Here is a 21,186-nt window from a genome sequence, read left to right as displayed (position 1 = left end):
CAGAAACACTGATGAGAGAGAAACATCGATCAGTTGCCTCCTTCATGCCTCCTGCTGGGGATCCAGCCTGAAACACCCGTGCATGTGTCCTGCCTGGAATCGAACTGGGGACCTCTTGGTTCAACCACTGGGCCACAGCGGCTGGGCCAGAAGATTGTCTTTTTAAAATACAGTGGGGCCTTGACTTACAAGTGTCCTGACTAACGAGTTTTTTGAGATACCAGCTGTCTGGCTGATTTTTTGCATTGAGTTGATAGAGTAATTTGAGTTAACGAGCTCCTTAACGAGCTCCTTAACGAGCTCGGTCTCGGAACGAATTAAACTCGTAAGTCAAGGCCCCACTGTAGTGTTTAACACAACTGTTCATGTTGCATTTTAAATATAATTAACACTAGAGGCCTGGTGCACGAAAATCATGCACAGATAGGGTCCCTGGGCCTGGCCTGCTTTCAGGGCTGATTGGGGCCTCCTGGCTGCCGACTGGGGCCTGCCTTCATTCCGCGCTGCCCCCTGGTGGTTAGTGCACATCATAGCAAGCAGTTGAACTCTGGGTCTCCCGGTTGAACTCCTAAGGGGACACTTTGCATATTAGCCTTTTATATAGCTAGATGTTGGACTGGATCTTTCTAAACTGTTTAAATTTTCCATCTTTAATTTATGAATCTCAAACTATATTACCTAAAAAACTTAGATATATGCTTTGTAACATCTATCTATATACATATATAAAAGCCTAAGCAACCGTTAGGACCGGTCAATCGAATGAGCGGTCGACCGGTTGCTATGATGCGCACTGACCACCAGGGGCAGATGTTCAACGCAGGAGCTGCTCCCTGGTGGTCAGTACATTCCCACAGCCAACCTCCCACAGCCGGTTGACCAACATCCCACGGTCCCTTCCCCCGGCTGGCTGGCCTGATCGATCCCGATTGGGACTGATCGCCAGCCAGGCCGAGGGACCCCACCCGTGTATGAATTCGTGCCTCTAGTATAATATAAAAAGGTGTGCATCTAAAAATTCAATCTAAACTTATTTCCCCCCTGTATTTCCATATTAACATATGTTTACAGATCTACCTCACTCTTTTTTCTGGCTCTCTGGTATTCCTTTGTATGGATATATGACAGTCTAGTTAACTTTTAAAATATACATTTGTAGTTTTACCCCAATATTTTTAAGATAGCAAACACTACTTTAGTGGACATTCATGAGTAGATATCTTCCCACCTGTGGGAGTGATAACTATCAGCACTTTGAGTCATCATTTGTTGGGTCAAAAGATACTAGATACTGACAAATTACCCTTCAAATGGCCATACACATCTAGACTCCTATTAACACATCAGAAAGTTTCTTCAACTCCTGGCCCACACTTTACACACTGGTGTCAGCCATGACTTCTCAGCTTTCAGTTTGTCTGCATCTAGTACTATTTTCCTTACTTCTTCCCTCCTTTTTGCTATTCCTGAGATATGGACTGGAAAAACCAGATGACCAAGCTTCTCAGTATTACATGAAGTAGAAGTAGATGGACTGTGAGTGAGAGGGAGTTGAGGATCTAAAAAAGGTGTGCTTCCGTTCGTCCCCTATCCAGTGCTCCGGGGTCTTTAGAGCCCGTGTCTGTCCCCCCCCCCCCCCTCCTCCTGTCAGTGGGTCAGCCTTCCTGTGGGTTCCCCTCGTCGCTACAGCTGTGGACTCCAGGGCTCTTCATGGCTGGTCCTTCCCCGACGCCTCTCCCACAGGCACACATCTGCAGCCTCCTTCCCCAGGAGGTCTCGGTCCTACCAGGCTCCATTTCTCAGGTGTGCCAAGCTTGTCTTTCTAGGCGGAGGATTTGTACCTTCAGTCATCTTCTCAAAGGGACTTCTCTCACCCAACCACAGGGCCAGAGTCACTTGTTTATGTAAATATCAAGTGGTAACTGTTACGAAAGTGAAGTGGCATGAGTTTGGACACTAAGAGTTTTAGAAAATGCACCCTCGCTGGTTTGGCTCAGTGGATAGAGCATCAGTCTGTGGACTGGGGGGTCCCAGGTTCAATTCCAGTCAAGGGTACATGCATCCCCAGTGGGTTCGATTCCCAATGAGGGGCGTGCAGGAGGCAGTCGATCAATGATTCTCTCTCATCATTTTAAAAATATATTTTTATCGATTTCAGAGAGGATGGGAGAGGGAGAGAGATAGAAACATCAGTGATGAGAGAGAATCATTGATTGGCTGCCTCCTGCCACGCCCCGCACTGAGGATTGAGCCCGCAACCCCGGCATGTGCCCTTGACCGGAATCGAACCCGAGACCCTTCAGTCTGCAGGCCGATGCTCTATCCACTGAGCCAAGACGGCTAGGGCTTTCTCTCTCTTCCTTTTCCTCTCTCTGAATTCAATAAAAATATGTAAGATAAAAGTAAATTTTAAAAATATAAAAAATGTTTAAAGATAAGAGTTTTAGAAAATGGATTTTGAGATAACTGATTCGGCAGTTTGGAGTGGTGTGTGCTTTTGTTCTGGCTTTTTGTGGAACCCGTGGATGATTTCCTCTTTGTTATTTTCCCTTTAGCTTCTATCACAGTTCATTGCAGATACTAGGTTTGAACTTTCCCAAATACAAAACCAACTTATTAGAGGGGAGTTAGACAAATGAAGATCAGAATGCCAGGCTTAGACAGGATAGGATGTGCATTCTAGTTCCCCAGTTCAGGTCTCGGTTATACTGTCCGCGGACAGTGGATTGTGCTGCCTGTAAGATGAGGGCCTGGGTGATCCATTCGTTCCAGGGCCCCTCTTCCATCGTGAGGTGTGTGATCCCAGGCAACTTGCTGTCCCTCCGTTTCCCAATCTGTTACAACGGGAATTGTCCTCCACTCAGTCGTTGTGAGGACTGACTGAGGTGATGCGGGAAGTGTGCTCGGGCTTTGTCTGGCGTGTGGAAACGCTCAGGAAATGCCAGCGCTTGTGGTGCTGGTTAAGTTCACACGAGCCGGGTCCTCGCTTGTACTGGGCCCAGAAGTAGGCCGACGCACCCGGCATTTCCGACGGAATCTAGACCTGCCTGTGTGACGGGGCCGAGCACAGCTGTGTTCTTCTGTGAGCAGGGAGGCGCCCAGAGGGGGGAGGGGAGCAGGGCCTGCTTCTCGCCCGGACGTACTGACGTACTGACGTACTGACGGGGAGTCTATGCCGGCACCACCTGGGCCAGCGGACCGAGCAGCCAGGGCAGGCGTGTCTTGGGCTGCTTCCTCCTGATGGAAACAGCACTTGTTGGAGAAGTCACCCCAGTAGCAGCCAGTCTCGGGGATGGTAGGGAGAGAAAGTAAGTGCAAGTCAAACCTTTTAGCTTTGCTGCTTCATGTAGCTTCTTTGTGGGCGGGGGGAACGCGTTGAGGTGGGGTGAGGTTTGTGCTCTGCTGTCACCATTCAGTTCCATGAGTCTCAAGGCTCGGTTGTCCCCCTGCAGGTGCTGCAGGACCACCTGATAAAGGAAACACCCGACTCGCTCAGTGACCCACAGTAAGTGGCGCCGTGTAGCTCGTGTCAGGGCTTGTCTCCCTCCTGGGTTATAAGGGGGTTGCAGTGTGACATGTTTAGGGGGTGCTGCGTGCAGAGATGGAGACGCCCTGGGGTGCTGTTTGCAGGTGCTGTCCTATGTGCTGCTCCCTGTGGTCCGTCCTGTGTGAGGTGAATGGTCTGGGAGCCACATATTTGGTTTGTTTACAAAGAGATGCTTTTAGGTTTTCCCCACATGCACTTCTTTTTAAAAATATGTATTATTATTTTTTTTAAAATATATTTTATTGATTTTTTACAGAGTGGAAGGGAGAGAGATAGAGAGTTAGAAACATCGATGAGAGAGAAACATCGATCAGCTGCCTCCTGCACACCTCCCACTGGGGATGTGCCCGCAACCCAGGTACATGCCCTTGACCGGAATTGAACCTGGGACCCTTCAGTCCACAGGCCGACGCTCTATCCACTGAGCCAAACCGGTTTCGGCTAAAAATATGTATTATTGATTTTTTAACAATATATATCTTTTTTTATTGATTTCAGAGAGAAAGGGAGAGGGAGAGAGAGAAACATCAATGATGAAGAGAGAATCATGGATCGGCTGCCTCCTGCACGCCCCCTACTGGGCATGTGTCCTGACTGGGAATCAAATCGAGAGCCCCTGGTTCATGGCCTGATGCTCAGCCACTGAGCGACACCGGCCAGGCCACATTCACCTTTGACCGTCATCGCAGGAACCACTCTATGGTCTGGTTGAAAATAGTTGAAGAACTATGAATAGTTTCACTGAAATAGTAGCAAAATGTTCCCTTTACGTTTCTTATGTTGTAATCACACGGTTAAGAGTCTGTTGGGAAAGTAATCTTAGACATTTTAATTTTAAAAATATAGTTTGGCTTATACTCAATCCTTATACATATTTATTTTCTTTTTACAATAAGAACTGTTCCAGAGGAAGAGAGAGAAGCTAAATTCTATCGGGTTGTAACTTGTTCCTTATTGGCATTAAAGAAATTGCTTTGCCTCTTACCTGATAATGAACTTGATTCTCTGGAGGAGAAATTTAAGTCTCTTCTATCACAGAATAAATTTTGGAAGTATGGAAAACACAGTATACCTCAGGTATGTTAATCTTTTTTATTTTAAGACATTTCTCTGATTTATTTTTTTCCCTCTGATCTTGCTAGTTTGTTTATGCTTTATGTTTATTGTTTATGTTTAAAACTCTACAAATGTATCTCTGTGGTGGCACTGAATCACCTCTCTTACCAGATGTAACTGTATTTTCTCTTTGTTGTTTCTTATTTGGGCTTCAACATCAAAGTGAATTGTCATCCTCCTCACTCCTGGCACCGTGACCTTGTGGGGTGGACAGAGGCTCTTCTCATTGCATGTGTTTGTTCTTCCCGTTCCTTTCTGTCTCCCTCCTCCTCCTCCACCTCCACCAGCTGGCCATTCTAAACGTGCTTAAGTGGCATTGTGTTACATTCCATTCCATTTATTGCTTTTTACTTAGTACTTTTAAAAAGTACTAAAATACTTTAAACTCATCATGTTCCTATATGTGTATGTGGTCCATGGCTTCTAACTGCTGCGTAGTATTCAGAAGTGGGCCTCCACTCCATTTACCTGCTCATTCCCCCGTGACAGACACCCGGTTCCTCTAGTTCCTCGCCCTCACCGTTCTTCACTCATGCATCCTCAGACCTGTGAGAGCTTATTTTTCTGAAAACCTCTCATTGCTGAGTCCAGAGTAAATGCATACGGACTAACTTTCTGAAGTCGTGCTAGATTGCTCACCTGAACGGCCGTTACTCTCGACTGGACCATCAGTGCATGGAGTCCTACACAGTCTTCTGGTCCAGCCACAACTGCGCATCCTGCAGCTTCCTGGTTGTGACCAGAGTAGTAGGCGTTCAGGTGATCTCTGCTGAGTGACCTGTAGCATCTCTTCATAAGCTATTGATGTTGTTGTGTGTGGTTTTCTAATCTGCTTGTTCACATCTTTTTCTGCTTGGGAGGTGCTGGTGTTTTCATTCTCTTGGTCTGTGTCTCATGCTCTCATTGGTGTTTTTATCTTTTTCTCTTTTCAATCTACTTGGTGGATAATTTTTTTTGAACTGAGCTTTAAATAATTATGTATTTATTTACTTTTAGATTAGGAATTGTGTTTGCTTATTTTTCAGATCTGCTGTGCCTTTTCTAAGAGTCCTTCCTCTCAAATTTCTTTAAACTTTTGTTAACTATAATAAGGATTGTTGATACGGAGTTTGTAACTGATAATTTTAAGATTTAAAGTCTCAGATCTCTCTGTTACCTTTGGTTTCTACTGATAGCGACTCAAGGTGTCTTATTTTTGTCTGGCTCTATTGAACGTTGTGCTGCTAGTGTGTCTGCAGGCATAATCCACGGCCCCCCACAGAGGCTTCTGCACTTAGCTCTGTGTTTCCTTCAGCCACAGAAATGGGAAGTTGAATTCTTCCTGCCTTTAACTTTGGCTTGGTGATTCCTATTGGCTTCTCAGTCATTCGATACTCTTAAAAATATCCTTTGACGTATTTTTCTAGTTGTTTCAGTTTTATTAATGGGAGGGTTATGAATAACCTGTCTGTCCTTAACCATGAATAAAAGCCTATCCTAGTCCTATTTGGCTTGAATTTAATTCAACTTCTGTGTTTTCTTTTAGATCCGCTCAGCTTATTTTGAGTTAATTTCTGCTTTGTGCCAGCGTATTCCACAATTGATGAAGAAGGAAGCACCAAAAGTGAGCTCGTCTGTCCTACTTAGCATTGATGACAGCGACCCCATCGTCTGCCCTGCTCTCTGGGAAGCTGTACTGTATACACTTACAACCATTGAGGTACGTAAGAGAAGTATGTTTAGTACATCCGGGAACACTTATCTTGGAAAGAGCTTACTAGGTTATAATATCTAAAAGTTATTGGAAAAAGGCTTCTTGGAAATAAAATATTTAATCCAAAACTTGTGTAAATCATAAACTGATTATAAAATGGCAAAGAGTTTTTATTTACTTTCAGTTTAGCCAGTATCACTCATTCTTATGTGGCTCATTGAAGCAAGCATATCTGAATCTTATATTTAAGACTAAATATTGCTGTTCTTTTGAGAATGCAGCTTTTATAGAAATATTTTAATTGTAAGTAATTATTTCTGATGAATATTCTGGAAGCATGTTGGATACATGATACTATATGCAATAAATTTCTTATAATTTCAGAGTTTTTTGTGGTTTTTTTTTTAAGTCAATCATATTTATGCACAGTGATTTAGGATTTTTTAAAAAATATATTTTATTGATTTTTTACAGAGAGGAAGGGAGAGGGATAGAGAGCTAGAAACATTGATGAGAGAGAAACATCAATCAGCTGCCTCTTCACACCTCCCACTGGGGATGTGCCCGCAACCAAGGTACATGCCCTTGACCAGAATCGAACCTGGGACCCTTCAGTCCGCAGGCCGACGCTCTATCCACTGAGCCAAACCGGTTAGGGCGAGAGTTTTCGTTTTTAATGGCAGTGGGAGATGTTAGCTTTTTTATGTAGAATACTTGATTTTTATTTTAGAGACCTATGTGTCTTCTCTGTTAATTGGGAAAAGTGTGTTTATAATCTTTATTATTATCATCTTTCTTTGGTAGGACTGTTGGCTTCATGTAAATGCAAAAAAAAGTGTTTTTCCCAAACTTTCAGCTGTGGTTCGTGAAGGTGGTCGGGGTCTGGCCACTGTCATATACCCTTATCTTCTGCCATTCATCAGCAAACTCCCTCAGTCCATCACAGACCCCAGGCTGGACTTCTTCAGAAACTTCCTCACCTCTCTCGTTGCAGGGTAAGGAATTCAAAGTCTTGATCTTTAAAAATATTTTCTATTGATATCAGAGAGGAAGAGAGCGGATAGAAGCATCAGTGATGAGAAAGAATCATTGATCAGCTGCCTCCTGCACGCCCCCTACACTGGGGATCAAGCCTGCAACCCAGGCATGTGCCCGAATCCGGAATCAAACTGTGACCTCCTGGTTCATAGGTTGAAGCTCAGCCATTGAGCCACACTGGCCTGGCTAGAGTCATGATCTTTAAAGTGAAGGAGATTTCTATTATTTTCACAGATAAGTAGAAGATATATATATATTATTGTCTTTCTTATTTAAATTTCCGCAAAATTGCTTTACTGTTCATTAAACACTTTTCAGGTTTTCAGAGAATTAAATTGAAATTTTTCTTGGGTACTTGAGGCTTTTTTCACAGTTCTTCAGGTTTACATTCTAATCAGGCTGTATTTGTTCTTAGTTTTCAGTTTAAGAATTTTATTTGTAAAAATTCATCTCCTTTTGGTATGATGCCTTTTCCATGACTTTATTTTGGTGTTTCTGCATTGCTTATATTCTTTTTTTTGAAAGAGTAAGCCACAGTTATTTGTTATTTCAGGCTGTCGACAGAGAGAATTAAAACCAGCTTCTCAGAGTGCTCAGCAGTGATGTCTGCTTTTTTTGAATGCCTACGTTTTATAATGCAGCAAAGCTTAGGTGAGGAGGAGATGGAGGAGATGCTCGTCAATGACCAGGTATCATAGAGTGAAAACCACCAGTGCCTCTCCCACTGACCATGAAGAGTCCAGCTCATTGTGTCTTGTTGCCATTTCTATTGATTAGCCTTCCTGCTAAGGGTTTCACAGCTGCTAGAGAATAGTATTATACTGTCATGCCTGAGGACTGGTCGCTGGATGTACAAGAAGATGCTATTTGTGATCTTTTGTATTAAGTTTAAATAATGCATCAGTTATTTATTACTTCTAAAATATTTACATACATGTATCCTTTTTAAAATATATATATTTTTATTGATTTTAGAGAGGAAGGAAGAGGGAGAGAGAGAGAGAGAGAAACATCAATGATGAGAGAATCATTGATTGGCTTCCTCCCGCACGCCCCTTACTGGGTATTGAGCCCAACCTGGGCAATGTGCCCTGACCGGGAATTGAACTGTGACCTCTTGGTTCCTGGGTTGCTGCTCAACCTCTTAGCCATGCCCGGCTGGGTCTTGTATCCTTTTGTGGACAGTTGTGCTTGGCTCTTAGAACCAGTGTTGCGAGCAGGTGTTGGAATGTGGCTCTTCCGATGGGAAGTTAATTGATGTAATATAAGCCCAGATCCTACTGGGTGTCTCACATAGTTAACTTCTCTTATTTTTGTAATGTAATAAAAAGGGTTCTGATTTCTGTAGGTCTTCTGTGTCTTTCATAATGGCTTAGAAAATAAGAAAACTTGAATAACTTCAGAAGATGAAGAGAAAACTATATTACCTGTTAATGACAGTAATCTTGGCTAATCATATCATAAAAACGAAGTAATGCAGGGGAATAGCGTGAACTGGTTATGCTCTTTCTATGATGTGAAAATGATGTTCAAGTTAACTCTTTTCAGAGTTCGGGGGAAAATCCATGTTTTTCATTCATTAAATATGAACATTTATAATGTCTTACAAATACCTTGTTTAAATTTTATTTCTCCTGAAAACAGAACTTTCCTGTTTCATCTTGTTTTTCAGTTGATTCCTGTGATTGACACGGCTCTCAAAGACCCAAGATTGCAAGATGGGCAACTCTTTGACTATTTAGCAGAAACTTTAAGTTCTTGGGAAGCCAAAGCAGATAAGGAGAAAAATGATAAAGCGGCTCAGAACTTTGAGAAAGTGCTGCTGAATTTCTGGGGGAGGCTCTCAGAGATCTGTTACGCGAAGATCGATGAGCCAGAGGCTGATGTGAGGTCGGTCTCAGGTGTATCGAGTCTATTGCAGGTCCTTCAGAAGCCGAGCAGCTCACTGAAGTCAAATAACAAAAAAGTGGGTAAAGTCAGATTTGCTGATGAGATGCCTGAAAGTAACAAAGAGAATGAGGAGCGTGTCTCCTCTGAAGGGCAGAGCAGTGAGGGCTGTGAGCTGGTGGCTAAGCCTCCTCCCTCCCGTTCCGGCTCAGACTGTCTGTCTCTGCGGCGGAAGAAACCGCTGGAAGACTTAGTCTGCAGACTAGCAGAGATGAGTATTAATTATGTCAACGAACAGAAGTCAGAGCAACACCTACGGTTTCTTTCCACTCTGCTCAGTTCCTTCTCTTCAACCCAAGTATTTAAGATGCTCCTAGGTGATGAAAAGCCGAGTATCGTCAAATCCAAACCCCTGGAAATAGCCAAACTTATACAGAAAAACCCAGCAGTGCAGTTCCTATACCAGAAAGTGGTCGGTTGGCTGAACGAAGACACTAGGAAGGAGGCCAGCTTCGTGGTGGACATTCTGTACAGTGCCCTCTGTTGCTGTGAGGATGAGAAGGAGAGAAAAGACATCCTGGATGATCTAACGGAGGTATCACTGCTGTCAGTCTTTTCACAGGAGTGGTTTGCACCGCACTGTGACCACAGACAAGGAGAGTGGGTCCTGCCGGGGGATGTGGGGGCTGTTTCTAAGCACAAGCAATGCATTTATTGACTGTGACTTGGGAAGAGTGTGAGACTTCGGTGGGTGTCAGATGAGAGCGTGGACGTAAAAGGGTGAGTGCTTTCACTCCATACGTTAAAGTTGGATGAGCTAAAACAGGTTTGTTTTTTCGGTGATGACATGTTACTCTACGTGTGTGTTTAGTGTTCCTCCCAGAGATTGTTTCTGAGTCTTTTTCTTCTTTCAGGTGGATCTGAAATGGAATTCGGTTCTTCAGGTCATTGAAAAGGTATACAGGGATTATTTCCTTTTTCTCTGTGTATTTATGGGTATAGAAAAACTAACACCACAGTCACAGTCACACCCTGGAATGTGGTCAGGTGTCTGTTAGAGGACTTCCTCGTTACTGTAACTTCCCATCACTGGGGAGGACGTTGGTGCTGGCCTTTCTGTAGTGTTTTTCTGGTTAGGAATATCGGGGATGGATGAACAGGCTCTGGGAAATCCAGGGGTTCTTCTTAGCAGGTAACAAAGGCAGAGTTAAAAGTTTATTTTTTAAACAAAGCCTACAATTTCTACTCTTGCCCTAGTTACTTTTCCTTCTATATAAATGGACTGAGAGGCTCTAGCTTTGGCTAGAACACATCAGGAATTTTGTTGGCCCAGCTTCCAGCCTTTGATGGCCACTGGACTAAATAAGAAATTGGTGATGAGAATAATGAAAATAAATCAAGGAACATAAACAATTTCGAAAATTACTAGCTTCAGTAGTCTTTCCTAATGAAGGTACAAATGTAACAACACATTTCTACCCCTAGAAATGTTATGACTAGCTATAAAACAATTTTAGATTATTTTTTAAGTTTTATACAGATAACTCTTTAATTTACAAGTGTTTTCCTATCTTTAAAAAATTTTTTTTTTAATTTCAGAGAGGAAGAGAGAGGGAGAGAGAGATAGAAACATCAGTGATGAGAGAGAATCATTGATTGGCTGCCTCCTGCATGCCCCCCATTGGGGATCAAGCCCGAAACGGGGGCATGTGCCCTTGACCGGAATTGAACCTGGGACCATTCAGCCCACAGGCTGATGCTCTATCCACTGAGCCAAACCGACTAGGGCATTTTTCTCTTTTAAAATTATGGTACAGCTCTGACCACGTAGCTCAGTTAGTTAGAGCTTTCCTAATAGACCAGTGATTCCCAAAGTGGGCGCTACTGCCCCCTGGTAGGCGCTGCAGCGATCCAGGGGGGCGGTGATGGCCACAGGTGCATTTGAGGGCGATGAGTAACTGCTATTAAAATTAAAAAAAAATTAATTTCCAGGGGCTAATATTTTTTCTGGAAAGGGGGCGGTAGGCCAAATAAGTTTGGGAACCACTGTAATAGACCAAAGTTGCAGGTTTGATTCCTGGTCAGGGCACATACATGAATCAGCCAATGAATGTATAAATAAATCGATGTTTCTCTCTCTCTCTCTCTCTCTCTCTCTCTCTCTCTCTCTCATCAATAAAAAATAACTGAAAACAAAATGAAGTTATGTTATAACATAGTAAAACTTACCACCTGAACCGTGCCTCAGTGTGCTGTGCAGTAGTGTTACGTGTACTCACATTATTGTGCAGCCATTTTCCAGGGCTTTTTCATCTTGCAAAACGGAAGCTCTGCCAATAACTCAGGGACTTCCCCTTCCCCCCAATAGTTTATTTTCACAAAAGAAAAACAGAAGGTTACCGTTTTTCAGTGAGAAATGTAACGTACCTGGCACATCTCTGCATTAGCTTACCCAGTGCCTTCTCCCCATAGGCGGGCTGCGTGGAGAGCCACCCTGACGAGAGCTGCTTGACAGGTCTAGGGTCAGAGTGAGGGCGGCCGAGACGCCGGTGAGAGAGCGTGCACTCAGGCCGCTGGGGAAAGGGCCTGCCTGCAGTCCAGGCACAGGTGCTGGAAGGCTGTCCTCCTGGGCAGGGTTTGCCTGCCTCCCGCACGTGCTAGCAGACGCTTCCCGTCTCCTCAAAGCTGGTCTCATTCTCTCTGTAGCTGCGTTAGAACAGTGAGGCGTTGAACTTCACATCTTGCTAACCGAGACACATTTTATTCAGAAGATTATTTTCTGGATTCTGGAGGATTCTGTAAAATAGATTGGTTTATTTGGTAAGCTGTATTAGGAAAGCCTATTTTGTAGCCGTCTAAACTCTAGTTTCCCTTGTTTTTTATGCAGCCTCATACTTTGAGCAGAGTCCTAAAGTCACCCTCTTTAAAAACTACCTGAATTTTGTATCTAGAAAGAGACCTTGGATATTTTCTAGTTTAATCTTCGTTTTTCAAATAAGGAAATAGGTCCAGGTTGATTTAAGAGATTTGTCCAGCCCTAGCTGGTTTGGCTTCGTGCATAGAGCATTGACCTGTGGACTGAAGGGTCCTGGGTTCAATTCCGGTCAAGGGCACATGCCCGGGTTTTGGACTCGATCCCCAGTAGGGGGTGTGCAGAAGGCAGCCAATCAGTGATTCTTTCTCATCATTGATGTTTCTATCTATCTCTCCCTCCCTTTTCCGTCCTCCCTGAAATCAATAAAAAATGTTAAAAAGAGAGAGAGAGTTTTGTCTAAAGCACTAGTCCGGTGGTAGTTCAGTTGGTTGGAATGTCATCCTATCCCAAAAGGTTACGGGTTTGATTTCCCATCAAGACACATAAGTTGCTAGTTCGTTCACTGGTCCAGGCCTGTATGGGAGACACTTGATCTCTCTCTCTCTCTCTCTCTCTCTCTCTCTCTCTCTCTCCCTCCCTCCCCTCCTTTCCCCACCACCACCCTTTCCTTCCTCTCTCTCTAAACATCAATGAAGCCGAAACCGGTTTGGCTCAGTGGATAGAGCGTCGGCCTGAGGACTAAGGGGTCCCGGGTTCGATTCCGGTCAAGGGCATGTACCTGAGTTGTGGGCGCATCCCCAGTGGGAGATGTGCAGGAGGCAGCTGATCGGTGTTTCTCTCTCATCGATGTTTCTCTCTCATCGATGTTTCTGACTCTATCTCTCTCCTTTCCTCTCTGTAAAAAATCAATAAAATATATTTAAAAAAAAAAAAAAAAAAATAAACATCAATGAAAACATATACTCAGGTGAGGATTTAAAAAAAGAGATTTGCCCAAAGTCATAAAGCCAGAATAGTGGTAAAACTTGGGCTAAAATAAAAGCTCTGGTTATCTGCAATTTTTTTTCATCTTTATTGAGAGTATCACAGATGTCCCCCCTTTACCTACAATTTTTTAAGTAAAAGGATAAAGTTTTTCAGGCACTACCCAATCCACACTTGGATTTTTTTTTTCTTCATAGATTGCTTTGAAATGAACCAAGTTGCAAATTCCTTTCTTCTCAGCCCTTAAAGCAAAAGAAGTTCTGGGAACATGGACCAGCATGCTTTTGGGGGTGGACTTACACCTTTTTTCCTTGCTTCCCCACCCCATGAAAATAAACCAGATGCTGTCAGATATCTGGCCCTGGTAACTTTTTCAAAGAATTTGTGGAAATATTAAGTCCCATAACTCATATTGAAGTAATTTACCATTATTACATATTAATTGTTCTTTAATTTAGCAAAATTAATGAACAAAATTGAATACCTGTAGAGCATTTAAAAAAAAGTGTCCTCCAACTTGAGCCCTCTGTTGTTGAGCATGTCTGCAGTGTCGATAGGTGTCAAAGAAGTTTAAGACAGTCTCTGCTCAAGGAACTGACAGTCCCATTGGAAACAAGACACACGCAGATGAAACAGAGTAAATAGTAATGCAGTCCAGTAAGTGCCTAGACAGTCTGCGACAGTTAGTGATGAGCATGGGCTGGAGAGGATGGGGGTTCACGCGGCAGGCGGGATGGTGATGAGTGGGAAGCGGGGGACTCCTGGTGGGGAGATGGGTGAGGAGCGCGTGGAGTGCAGTGAGCAAGGCCGAGTGGGAGCAGGAGACCCAGCCTTGGACCCGAGGAGGAGGAGGAGGAGGAGGAGGCGGGGCGTGGTGCCGGCCACGTGACAAAGGGAGGCATATGGACGGGCACAGTGCTCTGTTAGGCAGATAAACGTTTTGATCTTCTCTCTAATCACTGCTCTAATTGTGATTTTAGGCATGTTCTAGTTCAGATAAACACGCTTTGGTAATTTCTTGGCTGAAAGGAGACGTCCTTGGAGAGAAGTTGGTGACCTTGGCAGATCATCTTTGCAACAAGGACTTGGGATCTCCAGTGACTCCTGAACCTTACTTCTCAGAACGATGGGCTCTCTTACGCTTGGTGTTGTCCCAACATGTTAACAATGGTAGGCAAAACGACGCTTTTGTCTTTCAGTAGGAATAATACTGTCACTTGGGTTTCATGCGCCCAAGTTTGCATATTACTGGTTGAGAATAACAAGACATACTTCATTAAAATATCTTAATTTTGTAAGTACCCTAAATGTTTGCTAATCTTTGTAGCATGACTTGGATGACACTTAATATCTTTAGTTTATTATTTCTAAAGGGTTTTGAATTTAGCAAAGTTCTTTGTTCTAATTTTGTAGAGCATTGTTTTTAAATTTAACGTAAAGATGCTTTTTTTTAAAGTGTATTCTTATTGATTTCAGAGAGGAAGGGAGAGGGAGAGATATAGAGACATTAATAATGAGCGAGAATTATTGATCGGCTGCCTCCTGTACGCCCCACACTGGAGATCGAGCCTACAACCTGGGTATGTGCCCTGACCAGGAATCAAACCGTGACCTCCTGGCTCATAGGTCGACGCTCAACCACTGAGCAACCCAGCCGGGCTAGAGCTGCTTTTTTACATGAGGGCTTTTCTATGTGAGAACAGATTGACTGGCTGATAGGATTTTCTTTTGTCTAATACACTAGTACCTTATTCTTTTTTTTAATACATAGAAAGACTCAAGTGGAAGTTATTCAAAATTATACTGCTAATATTTTAATTGTGATTATTTTTCTCTAGATTACTTGATTGGAGAGGTATATGTTGAAAGAATTATTGTTAAACTTCATGAAACCTTATCCAACATAAAGAAATTGTCAGAAGCTGAAAATATTGACTCGTCGGTGTCTTTTACCTGCGATGTGGCCTATGACTATTTCAGCTCAGCGACAGGGTGCTTGCTGGTGCCGTCCTCGGAAGACTTACTGCTCACTCTCTTTCAGTTGTGTGCTCAGAGCAGAGCACACGGGCGCCTGCCAGGTAACAGCCCACGGCTCACAGGTCCTGCTGGAAGCTCTGGCCCTGCCCTTCGCAGGGTCCGTGCCAGGCTTCGTTAACTGAGTCGTAATGTGTGTGACAGTTCAGACTCTTTTGAGTAAAGGACTGCAAATCTTAAACACTTTCAGCTTTGAAAGCACGTTAAGATGTATAGAGACACGATGTCTAAAGTTCTTACGTGATATCAAGGAAGTCCTTTTGCAAGGGGCCCTGGTTAGAATGTTAGCCCTTTACTCAGAGCTTTGGCAGTTTGCTTAATTTCTTCATGCCTCAGTTCCCACATTTATTAACATCTCTTTCCTTCTCTTAACACATTGCGGACCAGTAGTTTTATCGCTAGCTTTACCCAGTGGCCAGATAAGTTTCTATTGAACAAGTACAAAAAACGTTTTACATAAATGTTAAAGGCACACTTTAAAATTAAATACCCATTGCATTTTGAAGTTATTACATGTTCTTACAAGCAAATATCTTTTTAAAGTATGATACTTTGTGAAACACTGCGTAATATGAAAACATGAGAATTCTCATGATCCATCCACAATGTTAATAGAAACTTTCAATCTTGATGTATGTCAAAATGAAATTTAGATTGTCTTTTTAAGGACTATATTCTGCCTTGTGTTAATTTAGACTTATTTATAAAAGGAATATTTAAAAATACTATTGATAGGGAGCCCTCCTCTCCAACCCTTCTTCAGTGCTAACTTCTCTATTTGGAAAAGGTATACTATTTTTCACATCTCCTAAAGGACACTTTTCTTGTAAAGAATTTCAGAACAGAAAAAAGCTAACTTTAAAAATCGTACCATTTTTTACCTTACGTGGCATGAGCTAGCTTTATTATTGCATATTTATGACACATTTTGTTTGACATTGAGTAGTAATTTTTGTTTTCTTTTCTAAATGGCACTGTAGAATTCTGAGATCTGCAGTGAGTTCTTTCAGATGTTTTGTAATGATCATAGTTACTCCAGTGGGATTACAAATTCCTGTTGACATTTTGATTTTAGACTTCCTTATCTGTAAACTGAAAAACACTTGGCTCTCTGGCGTGAATTTATTGGTCCAGCACCCCGGCCGTCCAGGTCAGCAGAGTGCCTTCCTGCGCGCGTCGGCGCGGTGGCTGAAGGCCCAGGCGCAGTCTCCGTCTCTGGACCTGACGAGGTGACCATGTCTGTGCTCATTTGCACAGCATCTCTTATTACTTGATCACTGTCCTGACCTCAGGCTCCATAACTAGTGTGGGTGCCTGTGAAAAATGACTTGTTACGTAAGAAATCGATAGGACTCCAGAGAGGATTTTCCACGTGGGTCATCGTTTAAGCTCATGGAAGAGTGACTGTTGTGACAGACCCACCCACTCCTGGCTGGTGCTGGTGCTGTCCTCTGGGCGGGTGTGACCACGGCCTCTCCTGGCTGGTCACTGATGGTTCTCGCCTGGTGACCTGGCTGGTCTGGCAGCCACTGTTTCAAGGCGTTTGCATTGCAGTGTATTTCACAGCTCAACCTAAACCCACTTATAAAAGTGGAAACGAAGCAGGTGCACCCAGAGGCCTTGGGATTGAGGCAGATATTTGTCTGGTCACCATGTTCTTTTTGTGGAACAAGGGAGCTGCGTTTCAGAAAGGTCGGATCTGAAGTAGGGCAGGTCCCCTGCATGCGGAGGTGCAAGTATCACTCAATTCAAAGTCATAGATGTGGGGCTGCATCCCCAGGTGGCCTGTGTGTGTTGGGAGGAGGGGCGTGGACAGGCCGCCTGCATGTGCTTTGCTGGTCGTTGAGTTCAGGTAAGCTGTTCCTGCCGTGGGCATTCACCACATGCCAGGTGCTCAGGTCAGTCAGCATCACTGCGCAGCTGAGTTCTCTGCGTGATTTCCAGCCTCCAGGGACTCTTGTCTGCTGTTGACGACTTGCTGAACAAGCTCTTGGAGAGTGAAGATCCTTCCCTCCTGGGCGTCTACATTGGGAGTGTGATGCCGGACCACAGGGAGTGGGAGAAGATGAGACAGTCTCTGCCCAAGCAGGTATGTTTGAGGCTGGAGAGCGTTTCTCGTTCTGAGGTTTGGATTTCATGCGAGGTTAAATGTATTAATTTCTGGCGAAGAAAAGCAAGTAAGTGAGATGAGTAGCTCACTTTGCTCTTATGCCTCTGAATGCTCTGTATCGTATATGGTGTCCGTAGGGTCTGCAGAAACATGCATATGAGAGGCTCCTGTAGCAGAAACCAAAGCTTAGGCTTCTGTGGTGGTGCTAATGACTTCATTTTTGAAGTTATTTTAATGACAGTTTGAATATTCTGATAACTGTATTTTTGTTCCCTGTCTTAGTTGTTGTATACTTGGTGGTAAATAGAATATGTAATGACTTTGTATATAATTTATGTTTTTACAGTGGTTGCATAGACCTCTTTTAGAAGGACGACTGAGCTTGAATTATGAGTGTTTCAAAGCAGATTTTAAAGAACAAGATACAAAGGAACTTCCTAGCCATTTGTGTACTTCGGCATTATTGAGCAAAATGATATTAGTTGCACTGAAAAAGGAAATAGTCCTAGAAAATAATGAGCTTGAGAAGATAAGTAAGTATATGTGAGCATAAATACGAATTTTGTAATACTTTAGATTATACTGCGACTTAAATCTTTAAAGAATCAAGATCTTCAGCTCCTAATTAACTCTTAGTAATGAGAAATGTGAGGTCAGTTAAGTGATGAATGTTAAGTTTCAAGTCGGGTGGAACCGTGAAATCGTGGCTCTCACCCGTCGGGTGTTGAGCGGAATTTGGTGTCAGCACACTTGTCAAGCCAGCAGGACAGAGCATCCGCGGACCCCGCGTCCTGCGCCGTGAGGATGTGCTAGCGAGGCTGGTGGCTCACGAGGGCCCTGACTCTGACGTGAGGTGTGGACACTGTCCTCTTCTCCGTCGGGATGAAGTCCTTTTCCTGGCAGTGGGCTCCCAGGGTGTGGAATCGCAGGTCCCTGGGACCTAGACGTGGAGGTCCATGCGCTGGCAGTGGAGGGCCTTTCCAGTTCCTGTGTCGGCTCGTGGGCAAGCCCTCAGCCGGGACCTCGCGGGGCGGAGGCTGTGCCTGAGGAGGCAGCAGAGCACTGACTGGCCAGCTCCACGTGCCGTGAAGGGCAAGGAGATGAGCACACGGGACAGTGCTCAGAGCAGAACTGGAAAGTAGAGCATCATTTTTGTGATCACTTATTTTTGTTAACTGTGTCACTAATTCCAAACGGACAACATCATGTATTCAATCTTCTCATCAATCCTATCAGTTAGATGTGACTGCTTTTCTTATCTTTTCTTCCTAATTTTTAAAAATACATTTTTATTGATTTTAGAAAGGAAGGGGGGGGGGGGGGGAGAGAGAGAAACATCAATGATGAAAGAGAATCATTGATTGGTTGACTCCTGCATGCCCCCTACTGAGGGTTGAGCCCACAGCCCGGGCATGTGCCCTGACCAGAAATAGAACTCTGACCTCCTGGTTCATAGGTCGATGCTCAACCACTGAGCCATGCCGGCCGGGCTGATTTGCTTAGAATTACTTAGCTTAAAAAGGAGAGGATTAGATTTTTAGCCAGGTCTCTAGCTTTCTGACTTCAAAATCCAAATCATACATGGATTTATAAAAGAGAGTTGTGACTAAATGAGAGTTGTAACTAGTTGATAACTTTGTGGACAGCCCATTGGAAGACAGCCCCATCAGTCGCCGAAGCCCCGCCCCATGCTGCATTCTGCTGCCCGTTCTTAACACACTGGCCGGAATGTCTCCCTTGGGCCGTGGATCCCTTAGTTGTTTATCTGGTAACGCAGGTTTCTGTCACATTTCTAACGGTCCACATGGGATGAAGTAAGACTTGGGAGAGGAGTGGTACGTTGTATCAAACACATGTTCTCAGTGCTCATCATCTTGAAAACCTCAGAGCAGATTTGAATCAGTTCACAGATCTTCTGAGACGAGTGGACATAAACCAGTGTTAGGAAATGGGGCCGGGGAGTGACAGGACGGGAGGTGGTGGGCAGAGCGCATCTGTGACCTGCACCCCTTCTCAGCCGCAGAGCTGCTCTACTCGCTGCAGTGGTGTGAGGAGCTGGACAGCCCGCCTGCCCTCCTCACCGGGTTCTGTGAAATGCTGGAAAAAATGAATATCACATACGATAACTTATGTGGACTTGGTAATACGCCTGGCCTTTTGCACCTGCTGTTTAACAGGTAAAAATCACTTGCTAGTTCCATTTTTTAAATGACCATTTTACTACTTTATGGCTTGTTTCTAAAAAATTAAGCCCTCTTCATACTAATTTTTCAGTCAGAGGTTGATCTAAATTAATCCGAATTTTTAATGATAAAAACTTATGGGTACCAGGTACTGTTTATATTTATGGGGAGATATTTGAACTTTGCTGGTGTTATTATTGTATGAACATGTTCAAGGGGCAGGTGATGGAGGAACAGCCTGTGGCCGTGGCTTCAGCTTGCCTCTGCCCCGTTCTCCGCGGCTGGGCATCCCGAGTGCCTGTGCTGCGTGTTCTTGCAGTTGCCTCTGATGTTAGAATCATAAACCCTCCCCCGGGGTGAGGAGTCGGGTAGAAACCAGTCGTCGAAGAGGTCGCGGCCGGCAGAGGTCTAGTGGTTGAAATTGCTGGGTCGACGGCTGGACAGGGCTTCCTCTGCCGTCCCACTGCGCGCACTGCCCCGCGGCACTCGCCTCCGCAGCCTCCGCGTCCCCGGGATGTGCCCTCTCCCCGGTGCACTGCTGTGTGAGGTCGTCCCTGTGGGGACGCGGGGGCTGAGGGCGCCCTGGGCTGGGGCGTTCTGTCAGGAGCCTCAGCTCCCAGTCCCTCCAGTCACGCAGTTGTTCAGGTGCAGGGAGTCCTGTGGAGGTGACGCCCCCGTGAGGGGGTTTCATTCTGTAACAGAAATCCAGGATTTATTTAATTCTGCAACAGTGTTTAAAAGTCTTACGTACACTTTCTAAATAGGTTTTATTTCCTCCTTTTTTAGATCCATGGAACATGGCACCCTGTGGTCTCTTATTATTGCTAAATTGGTCCGTTCCGGAAGTGTGTCACCTGATGACGTAAAGCAGCATTACAGGAGGAAAGAAGGGTAGACTCACTTAAATGTTTTACTTTGTAATGTGTCGTTTGACCACCTCGGCTCCCTCCAACTAGTAGTGTCTGAGGAATCGGGAAAACACGGTCCAGGGGATGAAGAAATTAAGTGAAAGGAAATGAGCATTAAAGACAAAACAATTTCAATTGCTTTAGGTTTGGAACACTCTTTTTTATAATAAGCAATTTTAACTTTATAACACTGTTGTGGAATTTCATACTTGTTTTACACAAGTAGCATTTCATAAACTTGTTCTCTTTCCCCAAAAATCTCTGTTAGATGTCTTTCCTTTTTCCGTCTCTTACATCCTTTTCCATTACATCATTTGCTCTATGAAAATTTCCTTAATCTTCTCTGCATAGGGGTCACCCTATGGAAGCATATTCTAGAAATGCAGTAAGTACGTTCCTAAGACAAAGAGCTAAGCTGTGGTTGGAGATACGAGAGGTGTAGCTCGATCTGCTAGAGAAAGAGGCCGGGCGCCCAGGAAGCACTCGGCTGAGGCTCTCCAAGGACTTGGAATTGACTGACTTCCGAGAAGTAGTCAAGGGTGATGTGTATGTTCTGGCACAGCAGAATTGTGAACCGAATGTCAGTGTTTTAAATCTTATTTAAAATTGTTAAAACTTAGTACTTTGATATAATGACAAATTTATTATTTTGAGATAATTAAAGATTCACATGCAAATTATAAGAACTAATACAAAGAGATTCCATAGTTCAGTTTCCCCCATTGGCACCATTTTGCGTAACTTTAGTGCAATTTCACAACTAAGAAAATGGCCTGGATGCGATCTGTCCACCAGGTTACATGTGGTCATTTGCTTCCGTGTGTTCTGTGTAGATCACATGTGTGACCACCAGTTACCAAAGTCTCAAAGG

The 21,186-nt window shown here is 44.0% G+C and overlaps 1 protein-coding gene across 1 annotated transcript in view; it reads left to right on the top strand.

The window, feature by feature from the left end:
- The window catches only part of LTN1 (listerin E3 ubiquitin protein ligase 1), a 48,167-nt gene that overhangs the window by 5,987 nt on the left and 20,994 nt on the right, over nt 1–21,186 (top strand). Inside the window, exons 5-18 of the mRNA XM_006105816.3 lie at nt 3,453–3,505; nt 4,444–4,624; nt 6,189–6,362; nt 7,161–7,351; nt 7,948–8,083; nt 9,067–9,876; nt 10,196–10,237; nt 14,061–14,250; nt 14,919–15,158; nt 16,190–16,343; nt 17,059–17,203; nt 17,571–17,757; nt 19,242–19,401; nt 20,194–20,298. Of these exons, the coding sequence (XP_006105878.1) occupies nt 3,453–3,505; nt 4,444–4,624; nt 6,189–6,362; nt 7,161–7,351; nt 7,948–8,083; nt 9,067–9,876; nt 10,196–10,237; nt 14,061–14,250; nt 14,919–15,158; nt 16,190–16,343; nt 17,059–17,203; nt 17,571–17,757; nt 19,242–19,401; nt 20,194–20,298 (2,768 nt within the window). The remainder of the gene's footprint in view (nt 1–3,452; nt 3,506–4,443; nt 4,625–6,188; nt 6,363–7,160; nt 7,352–7,947; nt 8,084–9,066; nt 9,877–10,195; nt 10,238–14,060; nt 14,251–14,918; nt 15,159–16,189; nt 16,344–17,058; nt 17,204–17,570; nt 17,758–19,241; nt 19,402–20,193; nt 20,299–21,186) is intronic.

Source organism: Myotis lucifugus, unplaced genomic scaffold (assembly GCF_000147115.1).
Source record: "Myotis lucifugus unplaced genomic scaffold, Myoluc2.0 scaffold_727, whole genome shotgun sequence".
NCBI classification, from domain to species: Eukaryota; Metazoa; Chordata; class Mammalia; order Chiroptera; family Vespertilionidae; genus Myotis; species Myotis lucifugus.
The sequence above is the reverse complement of the archived record's forward strand: the minus strand, read 5'-3'. Positions and strand labels throughout refer to the sequence as shown.